At 29.8% G+C, this 21,882-nt stretch overlaps 3 protein-coding genes across 4 annotated transcripts; 2 read left to right on the top strand and 1 right to left on the bottom strand.

Moving 5' to 3' along the window:
* The first annotated feature begins 3,559 nt into the window (after positions 1–3,559).
* LOC145952488 (uncharacterized) lies at positions 3,560–4,575 on the top strand. Its single transcript, XM_083064855.1, has 2 exons — positions 3,560–4,271; positions 4,556–4,575. The coding sequence occupies exons 1-2, from the start codon at positions 3,560–3,562 to the stop codon at positions 4,573–4,575; spliced, it is 732 nt and encodes a 243-aa protein (XP_082920981.1).
* Positions 4,459–10,572, bottom strand: LOC109817174 (G-type lectin S-receptor-like serine/threonine-protein kinase At4g27290). 2 transcript variants are annotated; one of them, XM_083065672.1, is made up of 6 exons: positions 7,842–10,572; positions 7,591–7,725; positions 6,506–6,703; positions 6,120–6,357; positions 5,879–5,966; positions 4,459–5,794 (listed from the first exon to the last, which is right to left on the bottom strand). In XM_083065672.1, exons 1-6 carry the CDS (start codon positions 9,130–9,132, stop codon positions 5,492–5,494), a joined length of 2,253 nt encoding a protein of 750 aa, XP_082921798.1. In that variant the 5' UTR covers positions 9,133–10,572; the 3' UTR covers positions 4,459–5,491. The 2 variants fall into 2 exon arrangements, with proteins under 2 accessions (XP_082921798.1, XP_082921797.1); XM_083065671.1 differs by having other exon boundaries at positions 5,879–6,029; positions 7,842–10,567.
* LOC145952487 (uncharacterized) lies at positions 4,632–5,087 on the top strand. Its single transcript, XM_083064854.1, has one exon. The coding sequence runs from the start codon at positions 4,632–4,634 to the stop codon at positions 5,085–5,087; it is 456 nt and encodes a 151-aa protein (XP_082920980.1).
* Positions 10,573–21,882: the final 11,310 nt, after the last annotated feature.

Genomic DNA, 21,882 nt, shown 5'->3' with positions numbered 1-21,882 from the left:
CCCCAGCCAAAGTGTTAATTTTTTTATATATTTTAAAATAATTAATTTTAATTTAAATATTTAAATATTTTATTATATTATTTATAATTAATTTTTTAGCATATAATATTATAAAATTATATATATATATATATACACATTAATATTATTATAAGATTATTAATTTTAAAAATAAAAAAACTATTTTATTAATATGCTTTAAATTTTGATAAAAATAATATTAAAATAAATATAAAGATTGAATTTCATAAAAATATTATGATTTATATAAAAATATTAACGAAAATGATTATAATAAGATCATAAAAAGTATGAAATTCGATTAGAAATTAATTCTTTTGATTCTTCTATAAAAATATTTTCTAATTTGACTATTTTATATAAATATTAAATTATTTTATTTTATTTTATTCACAACTTATTTAAAAAAAATTAAAATATGAAATCACTTCGAAAAATATATATTTAAATTTCAATAAATAAAATTTTGAAAAAAATATTATATTAATGATTATGACTTTTTTCTCTAATTTAAAGTTATTAAAAAATAATAACAAAATAAATTAGTGTTCCATTAAAAGTGTTAAACATATTAATTTTTAAAATGTGTGCAATATATGTTATAAAGTATTATAAATAATACTTATAATTATTACCATTTTTCAAAAACAATTTTTTTTTATATTTAATTTGAAACTATGTTGTAAAATAGTGAATCAATGATCAAATGAGTTATCATTGTACGTGATGCTAAAACTTCTTTATTATTAAATTTAATTAAAACCTTATTTTAAAAAAATAAAATTTAATTAATTATATAAAAATAAAACTTAAAAAAATTAGCCTTAAATCTAAGATCTGTCAAACACAAACATGCTAGAATGCTTTTGACCATGCTGGGTACAAAGTATACATACTACATATTTACACCAAACTCCTTGCATGCAATATTTTAATTTAGTGTTTTGCCATATGCAAACAATAGAGGAGTTTTCTTGTCTCTTAGGTTCCATATTCCACTAGTGCAAAATAAAACTGTAAATATATAATATATTGCTTTGGATGTAATGTAAATGTATAAGGTGTGGATAAATTAAATTACCTAAGATTCTGGGGAACTTGTTATATGATTGGAGCCGTGAAAGATGGATAACACCTAATTCTACACGATAAGGACAGAATCGTAGTGGAGACTTTTTGCCCCTCTCTACTACACGTTGTGGTCCATTCCCAACAAGTCTTGATTCTCTTCATCTTTTTCTTTATTTGCTCTAGCCAGCTAACTTAATTGATTTTATTTTATTTTTTTGGGGAGTGTGTGGACGTGGCGTTTAAATTTGGGTTTCAGCTTACAAGAAATTCAAAACGGATTAACTGTAAAGTGCATGAGAGAGTCGAACAAGTAATGGCGTCGTTGCCAAGCATCAAGTTTGAAAGCTGACAAGTGACTAGTGTTCACCTTTTACATTGCTTTTTCATAATGAAGGCTCTTCCATTTTTCAACATCATTTTGTTGATCAAGGAGGGAAAAATGTTAGAAGTCCTTGTCCATTCGCTCTTTTTGTAGGCCCAGTTCAAGAATTTGGAAGTTCTATGCAGATTAAGCAAAAATGATAAGAGAGTAGAGGATAACAACTTGTTTTATCATAGCATTTAATTGGATTTAGTTTTAGACAAAGATGTGATGGGAATGTGAATTTCTGGGCAGACAAAATGGGATAACATAGTGTTAGAATAGTGGATTAAGCCTAACTCAATCGGCTTGTAAGGTGAGGGTTGCTTTCCACTTATATACTATTCAATTGCCTAATCTCTAGTCGATGTGGGACTTGAGTTTTTCCCAATACACCCCCTCACGTCGGTACGTGGATAAATGGTGGGTGACCCTTTTTTAATGATCTAGGATAGGCGGGACTTGGGTTTTTCCCAATACACCCGCTCATACCTATGAGGCATGCATCAATGGTGGGTGACCCATTTTTAAAGTGGATCTAAATGAATCTGATACAATGTTAGAATAGTAGATTAAGCCTAACTCAACCCTACAAAACCGGCTTGTAAGGTGAGGGTTGCTTTCCACTTATATACTATTCAATTGCCTAATCTCTAGTCGATGTGGGACTTGGGTTTTTCCCAATACATAGTAATCAAAATTCGAATGAGATTAGTTTTTATTTAATGGTCAAGAAATACTTGTTTTAGGAAAAAAAATGGAATAATAAAGTAGAGTCTCACTCAAGTCTCAATTAATTTGCATATAATCTTATTAGGGTGATTTTTGTTTTTATTATTATTATTATTATTTATTTATTTATTTTACTTACAAAGGTTGCAAATAGTATTCCAAGTAAGAAGTAAGAACGCACTTATTAGAACTTCTCCACTAAGTGTCATTGATTCTTTGGCTCTTTTTCCGACTAAGTTTTTGTCAAATGTAGAACTAGGCCAACAAAACCTGTGATGTAATAGTTGAGAGGTTCGCTATAAGCTATAATGCTGAATAAAAAAAAACTCTGCCTCACGCAAAACAATTTCATTAGAGAGCATTCACAAAACCTAATAATGATGAATTTTGCATATAGCTTCATCTAGAGACATGTTTGGATTCTTTTGGAAAAACACTTATTTCAGGTGAATTAAATTTTTTTTTTCAAAACTCTTTCAAAATGTTATATGAGAAAAATGAATTCTAAAACTTAATTAATCCAAATTCCAAACACGCACTAAAAGTATCAAAATATCTAACTTTCTACTTAAGGATTGGTAAACTTGGTTTCAGACTTTTTCTAGCTTGTGCAGTTGTGTTATCTCGACCTAGCCAGATTTTCAATAATTTGTTCTTTCGACGGATAGAAAAGAAAGAAACATAAAAATTAAAAACTGATAAATGGGTGAACACATGATTTTAGCAAGTTGCTACATCTTCTCAAACAAGACTAGTAGTTACAGAAAATTCATGGTATTATTGACTCAGATGTAAGAGTCTGACCCAGCTTTAAGGTATGGAAAGTAAGAAACCACAAATTTGATTTCATGGTTACTTGTGTCACCCATTTATTTTTTTTTTTGTGATATCATTATTGCAACCCTTCACACGCTACCATGCTTCTAGTGTTCTCTTTCAATATTAGTATGTTTAATCACTACTTCACACAAAAGGAAGAAAGGGAGGGAAAGAGTGTTGAGAATCTGAATCAGCATCTATTATTTGAGTTTATTTCATATTAATGGAGTATTATTAGAATTCCTACGGTTATGATTTTTTAATTATAGGAATTATAGGTGCTGTTACACTTTTATGAGTATTTATATTTGTCATTTAATTTTATGTTTATGAGCAGAATTTGTATCAACTTTCAATTATGTATTTAAAAGGTTACAAGTATGAATAAAATATATGAGTTTAAGTCTTCTAATTCTTTTTGAATTCCATCAAGTGGTATCAAGAGCTTGCTTCTTACGGGCTGTGAGGAAAAGTTTATTGAGCGCTAAACACATTGAGGTTGAGTGCAAACACAAAATTGAGTGATTTATTGTTTAAACAATTTTTGGTGCAAGGATGTCTACTTCCACCAATTCACCTGCAATTCCAATGTTTAATGGTGAAAATTATCATATTTGGGCCGTCAAGATGAAATTTGTTTTAAGATCTCAAGGCTTATGGAATGTTGTAATTTCTGAAGCTGATCCACCACCATTGAGAGAAAATCCAACCATTGCACAAATCAAAGCTTATGAGGAGGAGAAGCTGAAGAAAGATAAAGCCATCACTTGTCTACATGCAGGACTTGCAGATCATATTTTTACTAAAATCATGGATTTGGAAACACCTAAACAGGTGTGGGACAAGATTCAAGATGAATTTGAAGGCAGTAGCAGAGTCAAATCTGTTAGACTTCTCACATTGAAGAAAGAATTTGAATTGATGAAGATGAAGGATAATGAATCTGTCAAAGATTATTCTGGCAGATTAATGGATGTTGTGAACCAAATGCGACTTCTTGGTGAAACATCATTTACAGATCAAAAGGTTGTCGAGAAAATCATGGTTTCGGTGCCTGAAAGATTTGAAGTCAAGATTTCTGTAATTGAAGAGTCTTGTGATTTGCAAACTCTCACAATTACTGAATTGACTAGCAAGCTTCACGCACAAGAGCAAAGAGTCTCCATTAGAAGTGATGAAGCTGTTGAAGGTGCCTTTCGAGCAAAGCACAATGGAAGGAATTTTGGAAAGTCACGAACTTTCAATAAGAACAAAGGAAAAGATGAAGGTTCTTCGAGAAAAGGAAATTTTTTGCCTTGTTTTCATTGTCAAAGAACCAACCATTCTAAAGAAGATTGTTGGTTTAAAGATAAACCACTTTTTCACTGTAATTTTTGCAATAAAAATGGTCATAGTGAAAAGTATTGCAGATTAAAGAAGAATCAGCCTGAACAACAACTAAAAAAAATAGGCAAATGTGGTTGAAGAAAAAAATGATGATGAAGATGAGTATTTATTTATGGCATCTCAAGAATTCAATTCACATGAATTGAATACTTGGCTCATTGACAGTGGTTGCACTAGTCACATGACTAAATATTTATCATTTTTTACCTCCATTGACAAATCAATTAAGCCAAAAGTCAAGATGGGAAATGGTGAAATTGTACAAGCCAATGGAAAAGGTACAATTTCTATTGCAACCAAGAAAGGTATGATAATTGTTAAAGATGTTCTCTACATTCCAAAATTGGATCAAAATGTTCTTAGTGTTCCACAAATGCTAAGGAATGGTTATGGAGTCTCTTTTAAAGAGAATTATTGTTTTATCATGGATGAACATGGTTTAGAGATTGTAAAGATTGAGATGACAAAAAATGATTTTTATTTGAAATTTGATTTGGTTGAAGATCATGATTTTATTACTAAAATTGATGAGAGTAATGTTTGGCATGGAAGATTTGGTCACACTTTTATGCAAGATGTATTTGATATGACAAATTCCAACAAATGGTATTCAAAGACAGGAGAAGGAGTTAGATTGAATGATAAAAGATCAATTGGTAAACATCTTTACAAAGGCACTTCCAAAAGGAAAGTTTGAGAACTTGAGAGGGAAATTTCGAGTTAATAGCTACTGATTCAAGGAGGAGTGTTGAGAATCTGAATCAGCATCTATTATTTGAGTTTATTTCATATTAATGGAGCATTATTAGAATTTTTACGGTTATGATTTTTTAATTATAGGAATTATAGGTGCTGTTACACTTTTATGAGTATTTATATTTGTCATTTAATTTTATGTTTATGAGCAGAATTTGTATCAACTTTCAATTATGTATTTAAAAGGTTACAAGTATGAATAAAATATATGAGTTTAAGCCTTCTAATTCTTCTTGAATTCCATCAAAGAGTGAGAGAGAATATAGTCCTAGACCTTGAGTTAATTTAATACAATATTATGCATATCTATGCAAGGTGGATGATGGATGTGACTGGCAAAGAATATCAACGGGCTTCTAATAAGGTAATGGTTATTTCATTTGTCGAACCTTGTTTCTGCTTACTTGTGGAGGAATCTGCTTCACCTGAATATTTTCCAAAGAATCCTGGCTCTTTTGGCTCAGGCAATTCAAGCTCACTCACTAACATTAGAAGCACACAAGACATTCCAGGTCTATCCTCTGGATGCTGTTGAACACACAAGAGACTCACATGAATGCAATGCAACATTTGTGATAGAAAACTAGAGTGTTCTATGCTTTTATCAATCAGTTCTAGTGTTCTTCCTTCTTTCCATAGTTTCCATGCCTGAAAGACATTAAAATTGCTTGTCATAAAGGATACACACTTGTTTGATACATGTGAATTTACAATTTGTCTCTCTATACTTACATAGCCTATGAGATTATGGATGTGGTTCTGATTATAATATCCTCTACTTCTCTTCCCAGATATAATCTCCATCAATAAAACTCCAAAGCTGAAAACATCAGATTTCACCGAAAATAGTCCATCAGTTGCATATTCAGGTGCCATGTAACCACTGCAGAACATATTTGGAAATGAAGCTCTTAAGACCTTAACTAGGAGGAAATTGAATTCAGCTTGATTGGAAAAAATATTATTCACTTACTAAGTCCCTACTATTCTCTTTGTGTTTCCTTCTTTCTGATCTCCACCAAAAATTCTAGCCAAGCCAAAATCTGAAATTTTGGGATTCAACTCACTATCAAGTAAAACATTACTTGCTTTGAGATCTCTATGAATGATCCTTAGTCTAGAATCCTGATGAAGATAAAGAAGGCCCTTGGCGATTCCACATATAATATTGTAGCGCTTTGACCAGTCTAGTGATTCTCTTCTTTGTTCATCTGCCACATTTCCATCACATAAGTTAATCGATTTGATTTTAAGGTATTAAAAGAATGTTCTAGTGTGGGAAGCAATTAAGGTATACTCAAATCATGAAACTAATCATGACCACTTGATAAAAATAAATTTCCTTTGTTGGATCCATACCAAAAATAAATGAGTCCAGGCTACCATTAAGCATGTATTCATAGACCAACATTTGTTCCTCTCCTTCAAGGCAACATCCAAGAAGCTTTACAAGATTACGGTGTTGAAGTTTTGCAATCAATTTTACTTCATTCTTGAATTCAGTCAATCCTTGTCCTGAGCTTGTTGAAAGCCTCTTCACAGCAATTTCCAGCCCATCTGCTAGAATTCCCAGAAAATTTAAATTATAGAACTATTCAATTTACTTTTCCTCCTTAATTCTAAATGTCATAACAATCTATAAACAAATTACCCTATATACAGGTCCAAAACCACCTTCTCCAATTTTGTTCTTGGTTGTAAAGTTGCTAGTGGCTTTAGCTATTGTTGACAAGTCAAAGACTGGTAGATCCATATCGTCCACTTGCATTCCACTGTTTTTATCTGCTTTGATACTGAAGTCTAATCTCTCTGACATAGTATAAGTGGGTGGTTTCAGATTGTGATAAGCATTACAATTTTTTTTTTTTAATTTTTGAAAGGACTAAAATTTCATCTCCTCATAAAATGGAAAATTCATAACACCTACTTTATGTTATTCCACTTAACCCCTTCTCTCCAAATGCAAACAAATAATGAAAGAAATGTGAAGGCTAGTACCTCCAACTGGATGCAAGGAATTAGCAAACTGAAAACAAGAAAAAAAAATGGAAACTATACACAGAAAAAAGAGTTTCAATTCTAACCAAATTACTTTTGAGACATTCAATTAAAAGTTCATGTTGATTTACCTATTCCAACACAATAGCCAGAAAAAAAAATTGAAAAATAAAATCCACGAATAATAGATGTGTCAATTGGTTGCAATCATAAATAGCGACCTAATCCTCCATTCAAGGAGGGATTCATAATAAGTGTCTCTCATGACTTTTCAAGGTCCATAAAACTTTTTGTCCTGTTATTTCGGTCTGAATTCCACAAACTTATTGCAATCCAAATTGGTTGTCAAATAATACACATACATCTAATACAATACTATGAACATTAATGAAGCAAAATAGACGTCAGTTTCCTTTCGAGAAGAGGAACAAAAATTGTAATGTTACCTTTTACAATAGTGCGTGATTTCTTTCTATAACACCAGCCAAGTAATATTAGTATGCCAGAAACCACTGCCACAGCCAAAGAAACCATCACTGCCACTATGATTCCCCCCTTCTTGTGACCCTCAATGGCATGTTCTAGTTATATTTGATCAAAAAATTCCAAAGGTAACATTAATATTCACATATGAAATTTATTCTAGCTAAGAAACTTTTTGAAGGAGGACTAGTAAGTAGCAAAGCTATGTTCCTACCTAACTCTGAAGCATCCATTCGAACATATAGGTCCTGCCCTCCTGCTGCAAACTGTCTAATATCAATTAGATCACCAAACCACATGGCACAGCCAATTCCTTCTCCACTGATATCAGAATTCGCATAAGCCATACAAGAACAGTTATCCAAGCACTTAGCTCTGCATTCCTCTAACCCAATTGTCTGATCCAGCCAAGTATGTGTAGTGTCAGGTGTTTTCAGCTCAGTTAATTTGATAAATCCATCTTTGTGCTTATCCTCACAGCTTAATTCCTTATTTCGGACACATCCATGAGACCAATCCATTGAGTTCCATGACTGAGGTGACTTGGGATTGAACCCTTTCAAGCATTGGCAAATTGGTGAATCTGAAATAACACAATTTGCATTAGCTCCACAAAGGGCATAGCTGTCACACAAGTCCAATGGCACTGATGTGTAGACCTCCCATCTTTTCTTTGATTCAATCCACACATAACGCCTACGAACGTAGCTTGTTCCATTCAACACCAGCCTTGAGATCATAGACGAGTTCTTAAGATTGTATGTGTAGTAAACTTCATCCTTGTTGAAAACAAACTTGAAGTCATAAATGGGGTTGGCCCTTACTTGTGGTGAACCACTTGAATGCAAGCCATTCCATGGTCCACTTCGGTAGAACTTTTGGTCCCCCTTCATCATATAGGCCTCAGGATAGTTATGCAACACCATACCAAAAGAGAAGTCACTAGGAGATGGATCATCAGGACTCTTCCATGCAGTTATGTTCCTATTTAAACCAGTTCTCAAGTTCCAACCAAACTTCATGTCAGGTAAGAAGGTGTCAGTTGGGTAGTCAAAACTCTGCCACAAGTAGGCCTCAGGGTTTGAATCTCTCTCATCTCTTACCACAAGATTGCCAGAATCTAATAGAATGGCCACTGGATTCTCTGGCTTTCTCAAAGAGGTTGTAGACCAAACAACAGTATTATTCTGTGTTAAGACAAGGCTCCCAGTGGTGGTGTTCATTCTCAAGATGCCAGATGAATCATTGATTGGATTGAGCCTGTTTGCAACCCAAACCACAGTCTGAATAGGGATTTTCCTGTACCAAATCCCCAGGTAACGTTTCTGGGAGTTTCCTGGGGTGAAGAATCCAAGTTCAAAGGTTCCATCTTTGGAGACTAAGGTGGTGTCATTGCCATCATCACTTAGGGACAGGTCTTGAGAAATGGACTCAACTGCCAAGGAAATTTTAGAAAGACAGACAAGTGTATGATAACAAAGGAAAATGATTCTCATAAAAGACATAACGTTCTTTAAGTTGTACCCCTTCAAGAACTATGCACTTCAGCTACATACATAGATGGTGATTGATAGATCAAAGGAAAAATCAACCTGGATTGTGTGAACACAGGAATGCTTTACAGCATCTGGGGGAACATGCTACTTGTTTATATGATTGGCATATAAAGAAACAAGTGAGAAGGATACATTTAGTGTAAAAAATGCAACCTGAGAGGTTGGTTGTGGAAAAGGATACATGTCACTTGCTACAAATCACACAGTGGTGGTGTGTTGGGGGAGGTTGTGAGTCTTGTGACAATTATAAAAGAAGTAAACAGGACAATTGGACTGACCAGTTTAGTTTCTCTCTGAAACAACGTTCAAGTTTAACACGTTATTTGAGAGAAGAAAAGTAGCAAGATCAGAAATACTTTAAGGTAGGCGTAGTGAGAGTACGAAACAACAGTTTGCAAAGTTGAAACATTGTTTAAACAAAGTCTACTGATTGGAAACTCGAGACTCCCAAGTCAATGTACTCAGTTGGTCTATAAGAAACGGTTGTCTGTATCATGCAGAGACGACTTTTCCTAAGGTCCAAAACTTGGGAAATTTTTATTTTTAAAAATATGTACTTTTTATATATTATTAATATAAACTATTCATTAATTTTATCAATGTTTAATCTTCTTTGGATAAATTGGCTGACTACCATCATAGTTTTAATTTTCTCTGTGAGTGTATTGTTCTAATTATAATATTTCATAAATTTAAACTTTATAATAGAATTTAAAGATTGAAAAAGAATTTAATTAGAATAATTATAGTATTTTCACTCTAAACTTAATTTTTTTGAGATTAAAAAATAATTAGAATACACCGAATACACCAACAATATAAATTATTTTTACACTGAGTATCATATATGGTAAGTAGAGGTGAAAATAGGTTGATTAATTCATTCAACATGGAGTCTCTGACCTATTTTACATCAAGTTTAGGCCAAACTTTATTTAAAAAGTAAACCACACCAAGGTTTTTTATTTAGTTAAAAGGATTGAACTTTTAAATCATTTAAAAAAATTATTAGGCCTATTAGGTAAACTTATTTAAATAAAATAAAAAATATTTATTATTATTATTACATCAAATATATTATAATGTATTAAAATCATACATTTATTTGTTTTTATAAATATTAGACATGTTGACTTATATTAAAAAAAAAAAAAAAGAGTTAGGATCTATTGGCACTATCTGCAAGCCTAAAAATTTACACAAAAAAAAAATATGATTTTGAGTATAATACTACACAATTCATCAATTATATTATCTTCTACTCTAGTATCGATGGATCATGTAGTTTATTTTCACCCTTAATAATAAGTTGACATGTATGATAATTATCCAAAAATTATGTTTAAAATATTTTTTATTAATTGATACTATGAAATTGACTTAAATATATTTTTAATCTATTAAATTTAAGATAAATTTATTTATAACCCCTCAAATTTAAAAATATTATTTTTAATCTCTATAATTTTTAAAATTCTTATTTTAATCTCTTAAGTCATTAATAACATATCTAAAAGTAACAGATTGAAAAGTAATGTAATATCTATTAGATTTAGTGTGATGTTTTTACTAACAGAGATATTAATAAGTATATTTTATGTAATAATATTGGACAGATTCTTTAATAAAATTTAAACATAAATACTAAAATAATGTATTATAATTAAAATCTAAAAAATGGGCAAAACAATATGTAAATTTTTATTAGATTAATTGTGTGGACGGACCAGCAAATCAGGCTATGATGAGAAGCTTAGACACCAAAAATAGAAGTAATTAAGGGCATCCTTGGAGAGAAATTGAGAAAAATAGAGAGCTGTTAAACTAAACAACCATTCCTCTAACCTAAAGCGTGTGGTTCAGTGGTAGGGGTTGATCCACGCTTAAGCAATGTCAGGGGTTCAAATCCTGTCTTGTGTATGCAGCTCCGTTAAATTTTGGGGCTAGCTGTCCCATTCTTTGAAGTGCCTCAAACTAAGAGATTAGTGCGAAAAAAAAAAAAAAAACAACCGTTCCTCTTAAAATTTTGTATCTGTAAAGTGTTTCTTTGATCAATAAAAATATTTTGAGTTATTTAAAAAATATAAAATATTACCCCATCCGTTTCACAATAATTACAATTTATAACTTATACATACAAATTAAAGATAACAATAAATATACTATTTTTAATACAATTTTATTAAAGTAATCTATCTTCTCAATAAATACATTATTTTAAAGCATAATAATTAAATAATTTATAAAAAATTTAAAAATAATAATCAATATTAAATTTTGAAAAATTAAAACATCATTTGTTTTAGAACATTATCATAATGTTAGAAAAGCATTTGGGAGTATAAAATATTAAATACTCTAAATTATGTGAGCCACTACAGTAGGTGGCTAAATGCCCTAGCCCCTAAGCCACAGTTTTTGCAAAAGTTGACCTTCCGGTGTACTTATTGTCAGTAATAAAGACATTTCTTAAATCTAGCTATTGACGGACCACACTAGTAAACCTCACAAGTAAACGAAATACATTACATTTTTTTTTATTATAAAAAAATAATTTCACATATATTAAGAAAATTAATTATTTATATTAAATTTTATACTTGCTCTAAAATATATATTTTTTAAAAAATTATCCTTATTATAAATGAAAAAAATAATATAATTGAAAGGACATATATTTATCCTATGTTCGAAAGAAATAACAATGGAAAGAAAGAAAATAAAATAAAAATGAAAGAAAAATTAAAAAAAAATCATTTTCTTTTATTTGGTTGAAGAGAAAGTGAATAGAAAATAGGGGGAAAAAAGTTGACTTTCGTGGACAAAAATTTAACTTTCATTTTCCTTCTACTTTTCCTTTAATTTGAAATTCAATTTTTTTTTCTTTTCTTTTATTTTCCATCCAACCAACCAAATATAGAATAAAAAAGGGGATATTTTAGAGTGAATATCACCAAATGAAACAAAAAATAGTTAAAATCTACTTATAATTAAGAACAAAAAAAAATGTGTGTATTTTGTTGTTTATAATAGAGAACAAAGGGAGTATGTCAAGATTGAAAGAATGTTTATATACTTCTTTGGATTATTATAAGAAATTTTTAATAGAATCACACAAACTAATATATGTGGTTATGTATGTTGATCTTTTTTGAATTTATAAAACAAAATCATGATGTATCGATTTTCATTTTTTACCTATCATTTTCATGAGAAAAGTAAAAATATTATTTTATATCAAAAATTATGTATCGATACAATAAAATTGATACAATATATGATAATAAGAGAGTTTAGAATGTGATAGAAAAAACATTTGTTTCTCTAATTCTCTTCTCATTACCCAACAACAAGAAACACATATTTTCACAATTTTTAATAAGAGTAAAAAATGAAAAATACAATTAATGTTTTGTGAAATTTGTAAATTGCCTTATAAAAAGAATCACTATTTCTTTCTAAATAGTGTTATATAATAAGGACGAGAGAGAATATAAAAACAATAATAATTTTTGTATTTTCTTATAATTTTACAAATTCTCTTATTTGTTAGTGGAGAAAAATATTAAATATTTTATGTTTTCGGATATTAAATATATTTAATTTTTTTATTTATATTGTAACATTATTCTTTTTGATGGGGTATTTTATGGTATTTGTCTGAGGGGATATTTTATGAAGGTTGTTTTTTTATAAGGTTATTTCACAAACATACTCCACAATTATGAGATATTGTCCGCTTTGGGCCTTAGCCCTCACGGTTTTGCTTTTGGTCATTACTTAAAAGGCCTCTCTATCATTGAAGTATGTTTATGTTATATAAGTTGTTATTTGTTATCTTATTTTATCGATGTGAGACTTGTTTGTATCCCAACAATCCTCCCCCCAAACAAGAGACCTAACCTTGCATGCAGCAGAAACATACTCCACAATGATGAAATATTGTCCGCTTTGGGCCTAAGCCCTAACGATTTTATTTTTGGTCATCACCCAAAAGGCCTCTCAATCATTGAAGTATGTCTATGTTATATAAGTTGTTATTTATTTTCTTATTTTATCGATGTGAGACTTGTTTGTATCCCAACACTTTTTAAGGTGTTTTAATTAATTGTATGAATTATATGATTGTTTCTAAGTTGTTGCTAGTGTTGTTGTTTGAGAACTTTGAAGTCAAGAGACTTTGAGAGTTAAGTTGTCTCTAAGGTAATTGAGTCAAAGTTAAGTTAGTTTAACTTAAGGAAGGGTATTTAAGATTTTTCTTAAGACATGAATCTCATAAGTTTAAGTTTTAAGAAAAGTTAAAGTGAAGTTCTCTAAGAGCAAAATCTATCTTCTCCCTTTTCTATTGAAAATCTTCCTTCTACCTTTCCTATAGCTGATTTAAAGTGACTAAGCCAAAGATTCAAGATTTGATGCTAAGAATCTAAGCTGGTGGAAGTCGTATGGTGACCCAAAGTTCTTCCTTTTCTTTGTCCTTCTCTTGTGCTGGGAGTTGGGGTAAGGAAAACTTTGTGTTTGATTTTGTTGGATTACATGTTGATGATTTGTTGTTTGATTCCATTATTGATGGTTGTTTTCGATTGAAAATTTGGATGAGATGATGAATATGTGGTGTTGGAGATTTTGGTTGTGTTTGGAAAGAGATGTGATCATTTATGATTTTATAGTGGTTGCATGTTATAAATGATGTTGTTTTCGAGTTGTTTGTGGTGCTTAGATGTTGTATGATATGTTGCATGTTAGTGTATTTATGAGTTTCAAGTAGATTGGGCAAATCAAGTTTCTACATAAGTGCAAAAATTGGTATCACGACAAGCACGTACACCTTCATGGCGCTAGGTGTGACTTGAAATCAAGGGTTTTCAACCACATCACGCCAGACAGGATTGGTGGCGTTGGATGTGGGGAGGTAGAATCACCTTTATCTTGGCCACATTGGGCATTAGCTTGAATGGTGTTGGATGTGAGAAGAGAGAATCGTTTTAATTGACATCGAGCACTAATGGAGTGATGTCGAACATGAGTCAGGCAAAGGCCCTCTACCTGATTAAGGTTTGGGCATGGGATTTTGCCACACTAGGCACGATAGAGTAGGAGACCCTTTGCCTCCCCATGTCGAGCGTGAGTAGTTTGGTGCTGAGCACAAGCAAGACAAAAAGCCCTTTACCTCGACGACACCGGACTTCCAAGGGATGGCATTGAGCACAAGTCACATGATTTTAATGTGATGTTTAAGTTGTTTTATGATTGAAAAATGATGACTAAGTTGTATGATGAATATGGTATAATGATAATTACTTTAAGTTGTCTTCTCTAAGTTTTATGTGAAATCCGTATGTGATAAGGTCGAGACATGCATGTATAAAGTGACCAATTGAGTAAAGTACAAGGTTAGAGACTTAGTCCCTTACTGAGTATTAGAAGGAGATAGTATTTGGAGGGTAGTCGGTGGATTAATCTCATAAGAAGATGATTAATGTTGCAAACTAATATCGTGGTAGGTTCATACTCAAGTTGTTCTACTATGACAATAGTACTATGCTTCTTAGTTTATGTGACAAAACCTAAGAAATCAAATTTAAGTTGTAAATCTAGTACTCTTTGAGGCTTAAGGTTGTCCATACTTTACTTGGTTGCGATAGGTTAAATGTAATGGTTTGATAAGATCTAGTCACTTAAATTGTTCACCTTTACTATAGAAGATCTCCGTAGTTGATATGCGTGACAACATATTAGTTTCTTATTGTAGTCTATGTTGATGATGTTATTTAAATGCTAATTAAAGTTGTTAAAGATGTGCTGTGTTGCTTATTGTTCTTTCACAAGCTTACCCTTTCTTTTTCTTGTGATTGAAACTACAATGATCATACTTAATATAAGAGTAAGACATAATTAGCAGGTTTGCAATTGCTTGGATGGGTTGTGGCAAGTCATGTTGGTGATGACTCTTTTGTGTTGTTGCTACTCCTGTAACATATTATATTTGGACGTTTGATCAATGAATAGGGTTTATTTTGTATACAGTCGTCAAGTATTTGATGTAGATTATATATGGGTATTATATAACCCCATAAGAAGATTTATGACTTTTAGTATTATGTTTTCTACCCTATATATATATATATATATATATAGATTGCATAAATAATCGTTATATATATAATAATAAACAATTAATAATAAAAAATACCATTATTTATAGTAAGACTCGAGACATGTTAGATCTTTATATATACAATAATAAACAATTAATAAAAAAATATACCATTACTTATAGTAAGACTCGAGACATCATGTTGGTGCCGGGAGATTGTGGGAGTTGGTAGTAATTCATGACCACGTTATTTTATTTTCACCACTTTAGGTGTGTTAATGATTAGTTGTGTGTTTTAAATCGGTGATAAGATAAATTTAATATGATTTTTGAAAACCACAAATAATTGATATAGTGATGAAATCACCATGATTTTATCTTGTTATCTTCTTGTTTCTAAAAAGTTATGGTGAAAAAATAGTCGTATATTTAATATATGGGTAAAGCTTGAAATTATTTGTCTTTGAATGTCAGCATCTAGTATCATTTACTGTAGAATAATTCTCTTTGAAAGAAAAGACAATTCTCGCTGCCAACTTTGGCCACTTCAATTCAGCTTTCATCCTCGCCACAAGTTCAATAATTTAGTCCAGGACATATTCCTTCCAATATAGGGAATTGAAACTGCAATTTCTTTTTAATCATTATATTGATAAAATTATATATCAATTTTGTCAAAAATTAGTTTTTTCAAAATTAATATGAATAAAAAAAATATATTTGAATTTTTTATTATGTAAATTTTAAAAACCAATAATACATTTTTTAAATTAGTATTTTATCATGTGTAATACACACACTAATAAATATTTATTATATATAACTAAAATTTATAATAAATTATATATAAATAAATATTATATTTAAATATATAAATTATATTTAAATTTGTATAAATAGATATTGTAACGTAGTTAGTAACTTAGAACGGGACGTTCCAAACTACTAAAACAAGGATGATTTAGTAGCTCAGAATGGACCGTTCCCAAACTGGAACAGGCCGTTCCAAACATGGTTGTTGTGAGTTAAACTCAACTCCAGAACAGACTGTTCTAGTTTTAGAACGGGCCATTCTGCATGTGAGTTTTACACATGATGAAGGGGTGCAGAACGGGCTGTTCCGGACTCGAAACGGGCCTTTCTGGCTACTCCAGACTTCTATAAATAGGCCATAAGCGTGCAATTAAGGAGAAGAGAAGAAAAAGGAAACTTAGAAAGAAGTTTAGAGAGAGGGACTCTGGACTAGGAAGCTTACTTTTGGAAGATTAAAGTTCCCGGGTTGAGCTTCGGAAGAAAATTCCGCTTCTTCTCAACTCTTGGCTATTCTGAGCCAATCTTCAGGTTAGGAAAGCTTCGTGCATTGTTTTCCTTAAAATGGTTGAGTTGTTGGGTGCAGATTGAGTTAAAAAGTTGGGTTTTGTTGTTTGAAAGAAAAAGAGATGATTGATTTAAATTAGTGGTTGCATGTAGTTGTTCTTGTGTTTTAGAAGTTATTTATAACGTGGTTAAGTTGCTAAGTTGCCTGATGAAGATGAGTTGAGTAGTTGCTTACTTAAGTTGTTTATATGTTGTGTGTTGATAATATGTAATATGTTGTTAAAGTTTCTATATGTTGTGTATTTGGTGAAACTAAGTTGTTTTTATGTTGTTTATTGTTGAATTATTAATAAGTTGAGATGTATAAGTTGAAGTAGTTCATTATTGTAAAGTTGATATTGTGTTGACTATAGTTGCTCTAGTTGTTTAATTAAGTAGTGTATAAAGATGTCTATTGCTGTAAATTTGAAAGTTGCCTTAACGTTGTTGAAGTTGAGATTGATGACTATAGTTGCTTATTATTGTAAAGATGGCTATTGTTGTAAAGTTGTTATGACGCCTATAGTTGTAAAGTGGTAAAGTTGTCAAAGTTGTATAGTTGTATAATTGAATAGAAAGTTGTCAAGTTGGTATGTGATGTCTATTGTTGAAAACTGCTTTTAAATTGTAAGTTGCCTTAAAGTTGTTCAGTTGCTCTAAAGTTGTTGAAGTTGATATTTTGATGACTAAAGTTGCCTATTGTTGTAAAGTTGTAAAGCTGTCTATTGTTGTAAAGTTGAAAAGTTGGGAACATATGGTGAAGATATATGTCCTATGTTAAGATACATAGTACTAAGGTGATAAGTTGAAAGTTGTTTTAAAGTTGAATCCCTTAGTATTGTGTGGGCAACATGGAAGTAGTCGATCCATGTCATGGTTGAATGACCAATTTGAGTAAGGTATCTAGTTAGAGATGTAGTCTTTGACTAGGTACCGGAGGGTGTGTGGTACTTGGAGGACAGTGGGTGGGCTAACTCCATATGTGGATTGGTGATGTTAGCCAAGGTCGTGGTAGGCTCATACCCAAACCCTTCTGTCCTGACAGTAGTACTGGACCTCCAAGTCTAAGTGGCACACCCGAGTAATCGCCTATTGTTGTCTATACCTGGTTCTCTTTGGAGTTCCTAATGATGCCCTATACTTGACCTGGTTGAGATAGGTCAAACGTTAGATTCCGTAGGATTTATGCCACCTAGACTGCTCAACCTCAATTGTTGGAGATCTCTGAGTTGTATATGCGTGACGACACATTAGTTGATGTTGCATGGGTTGTTGCATTCAAGTTGTATATAATGTTATATGAATGAGTTGATAGTGGAGCTATTGTGATAAATACTATGTGATTGTGTTGTGATGATGAGTTATTGATCACTAGGACTAGAGGAGAAATTTTCAAAGTTGTTCATCCCATTGTGCGGATTGAGATAGTCGTGGTGCTCTGAGAGCTCAATTTGTTTAAAAACCCTCCTTGGAAAGTTGTCCATAGGAGTGGATGATGTGTTGTTCTCCTCTAGGACTTAGTTGGTCCCGTGTGTGAGCAAGGGCGAGGCACACGTGTATGAAGCGACCACGGTATAGGGGCCAGACCGAGCTATACCGATTACAAGCGGCCAATTTGAGTAAAGTACGATGTGTTGAAAGTGTTGTTGATGTTGTATATCTATTGTTGTATGTGTTGTGTTGTTTTAAGTTGCAAGTTGAAAGTAGAATTCTATTGATGTTTATTATATGTTGATGCTATTTTTTTTATGATTATTGTTGTGAGCTTATCCTAGCATGTTTTCCCTTGTGGTTGGGACTGCGATGACCATACCTTGGTATGCGAGCAGATTAGGATTAGTTGTTCTACTGGACTGAGTGAGTTTTTTTTTTGTTGGGACTCAGGAAGAGGGCTGACGTTGTATTTAGTTGATTGGTAGCATTTGAATACCTAGTTGTTGTATAGGGTATTATTCCCTACTTTCAGTTATATATATTATGAGACTTTTTAGTTGTGTATTCTCATTATATATATAATTGTTTAGTAGTAAGATTTTATTTTATACTTGTATCTAGACGCTATATACAGTGTGAAACCTGACGGGTCGTTACAAATATTTTGAAATATATAAAATTATATTTTAAAATTTTGATAAATAGTTTATATTATAGTATAATATTATTTTTATTTATTGTTAATTTATTTTAAAATAATAAAATTTAAATCATATATGATAAGTAAAAATTGAATTTGATAAGAAATTAAAAATAAGTTTTAAAAAAAATTTCATTGAAGAAAAGTCCCTAAAAATATTTTCGCACTCGTGTAAAATAGAGGTTCATATTTAATATATATGGATTGATTATAAATATAAATAAATATTATATTTGAATATATAAATCATATTAAAAATTTTCATAAATAGATATTATTTTAAAAAATATTAAAATTTAATTTATAAATAATTATAAAATAAAAAATAAATTAAATAAAAGTTAAAAAAATTCCTTAAAGTCCTATTATCAAAGAATGGGCTTATCAAGAGCTTATTGTCAAGCTGATTCTTTAGTTGCAGTGAAGTGGATTCAAGGAGGGGTGCCTCATATGCATCATTATTCAAATTTGGTGCAAGAAATTTCCAAGCTATTGGATAGGGATTGGACAGTTTCTATATCTCATATCCTTAGAGAATGCAACAAGTGTGCGGATTATGTCGCAAATTGGACCTTTGGTGTCTTGACAAATTAACTAATTTCATGGAGCTTCCTTGTTAACAATTACTTCCAATATGGCAAGCGAACCAATCGCCCAAGTAATAAGTAGAAGTAATAGTCGTTCTTTCCAAAGGACTTGAGTAATACAATGGAAATATGTGAAAATAATGTAAACAAAGAATAAATGTAAAAAAATATTTTTCCTTTTAATTATAATAAACTAATAAACAAAACTTTTCATTGGATTTGATCCAAATGACATCATCATATTTCAAATTATGTATGACAGAAGCTATGAGTCTTAATACTTGATCCAAATCTTACAATGAGCACAGAAAATCAAAACAATGTGAGTGTGACCAATGTTGTACTAAACTTTGCTGGTTAGTGTGTGGTGAAGATGATGTGAGATTTTCAGTTATCAACATTCTTCTATTTATATTAAGAGCTAACTTTTCTCTCTTTATTTTCTTGAAAATTCTCATCCTTATTTATGTTAACATAATATAAAATTAATATAATTATAACTAAATTTAAAAATTAATAAATATAAGTTTAAAAATTTACACTAAATCTTACTTTCAATAGTTTTTGTATAATATAAATTTAATCAATTCAATTAATAAATTATGTGATATTATTATACTTAAAATTATATATATTTTGTATGTTTTTTGGAGAAATTTTTCAGAATTTTTTTTAACTTTTTATCTAATATTTACTTGTCATAATTACTTATAAATTAATTTTTAATGTTTTAAATAAATTATCACCAAATAAAAATAATTTTATGCTATAATATAAATTATTTATTATAAATTTAAAATATATTTTATTATCTATTTATACAAAATTTAAATATAATTTATATATTTAAATATGATATTGTTTCTATATATAATTTATTATATATTTTAGTTATATATTATATATAATAAACATTTAGGTTAAATATTACACAAACTAGCGTCCTACTTTTTAAATATAATGTAACATAATATAGAGTATACAAAAAGTAAGTTATGAACATTATGTAAAAAAATACTTTGTGACATGATTACATGGATTCTAAATGAATTTATAACTATAAGGATTAAATAACAAAAATATTAAAAACATTAAGGGTTTAATTATAATTTTTTTTAGTTTAAAAACTTAATTGAAAATTTTTAAAAAATTTGGAGACCAAATGATGTATTAAATCTTTAATTTATGTTTTTATTTTTCAAATTACTCTATTTTCTAATATAAGCAAAATCACACACTTTTTTTCTTCTTAAATATAAATAAATTTTAACTATTTTTATCTTATTTAATAATACTTTTCCAAAAATATTTATCTTTTAATGTATGATTTTTCAATTGTACTACTTTTGACATTTATAACAAGGACAATTTAAGAAAAATATTGTAAAACTAGTATTTTAACTTATACAACGCATGTTTATTATATATATAATATAATTAAAATTTATAATAATTTATATGTATAAATAAATATAATGTTTGAATATAGATATATATATTATACTTAAAATTAATATAAATAAATATTTTTATATATAAATTATATTTTAAATTTATTATAAATAATTTATATTATAACAAAAAAATTATTTATATTTATTGATAATTTATTTTAAAATATTAATATTTAATTTATAAATAATTATGATAAATAAAAATTGAATTTTTTAAGAATTTAAAAAAAAAATTTACAAACTCTTTTATTAAAGAAAAATCTCTAAAAACATTTTACAAGATAAAAGTTCATGTTTAATATATAAGAATTGATTTATTAAAAATTATAAGTGAAATGTGAGACTCACAACATTTTTATTTCTAATAAATTTTGGTTAATAAAAAAGTAAAACTAGCATTTCTTAATTTCATTTATGCTTTTAGTATACTAGTATAGTAATGTAAGAAATTAAAAAATTAGCATCAGAGACAGCATATTATAAAAGATTTTATAACGGCAAAAATGAATAATTTTTGTTATAGGAATTAAAAACATAAAACACGTATTTTTATAATTTAAGCCTACTTTTTTAATTAACCATTCCTTTCAAAATGGATAAGTAAGAGTTTTTTATTTATTGAAACAGTTGGTTTAGCAGAAAGAGTTTGAAGTAGTAAACATGGTTCTAAGCTGAAATACTATTGCCTTCAATGTAATCTTTACTGATAAAGTAAAACGCACTTATCATTATTGATAATACTCTACTGAAAAATCAGTCACAAATCATTACACACTCTTTTTTATTTCATGATCCCTAAAGTTTCTTGAGAAAAGCAAAAAATTTATACATATATAATAAAACTCTTTGAGTCAGAGTCTAATTAAGAATTCATAATCTCTATTTTGATTATTATTTTCAATTAGCCGGCAAAAGCAGGCTTGGCCGGCCATGTTATTGGAGTGAAACTGTACATCATGTGAAAGCTTCAAAGGAAACATCATGTTTCTCCCAAAAAACTATGGTATATATAACACTGAAACATGACACTGATGCCACAAGAAGTTAACTGAATAGAAGTAAAGTAGAGGAAAT

Source organism: Cajanus cajan, chromosome 10, assembly GCF_000230855.2.
Source record: "Cajanus cajan strain Asha chromosome 10, NIPB_CcT2T_4, whole genome shotgun sequence".
Lineage (NCBI taxonomy): Eukaryota > Viridiplantae > Streptophyta > Magnoliopsida > Fabales > Fabaceae > Cajanus > Cajanus cajan.
Note: the sequence above shows the minus strand (reverse complement) of the source record. Positions and strands in the feature narration are given on the sequence as shown.

Coding starts and splice junctions, on each gene's coding strand:
- LOC145952487 (XM_083064854.1), top strand. CDS start 4,632: ATGGGAAATGGTGAAATTGTACAAGCCAATGGAAAAGGTACAATTTCT.
- LOC145952488 (XM_083064855.1), top strand. CDS start 3,560: ATGTCTACTTCCACCAATTCACCTGCAATTCCAATGTTTAATGGTGAA. Junction 4,272..4,555: donor GAACAAAGGAAAAGATGAAG/GTTCTTCGAGAA, acceptor GCTCATTGACAG/TGGTTGCACTAGTCACATGA.
- LOC109817174 (XM_083065671.1), bottom strand. CDS start 9,132: ATGTCTTTTATGAGAATCATTTTCCTTTGTTATCATACACTTGTCTGT. Junction 6,704..7,590: donor ATCACGCACTATTGTAAAAG/GTAACATTACAA, acceptor GAATTCTAGCAG/ATGGGCTGGAAATTGCTGTG. Junction 6,030..6,119: donor AAGAGAATAGTAGGGACTTA/GTAAGTGAATAA, acceptor TATGTTCTGCAG/TGGTTACATGGCACCTGAAT.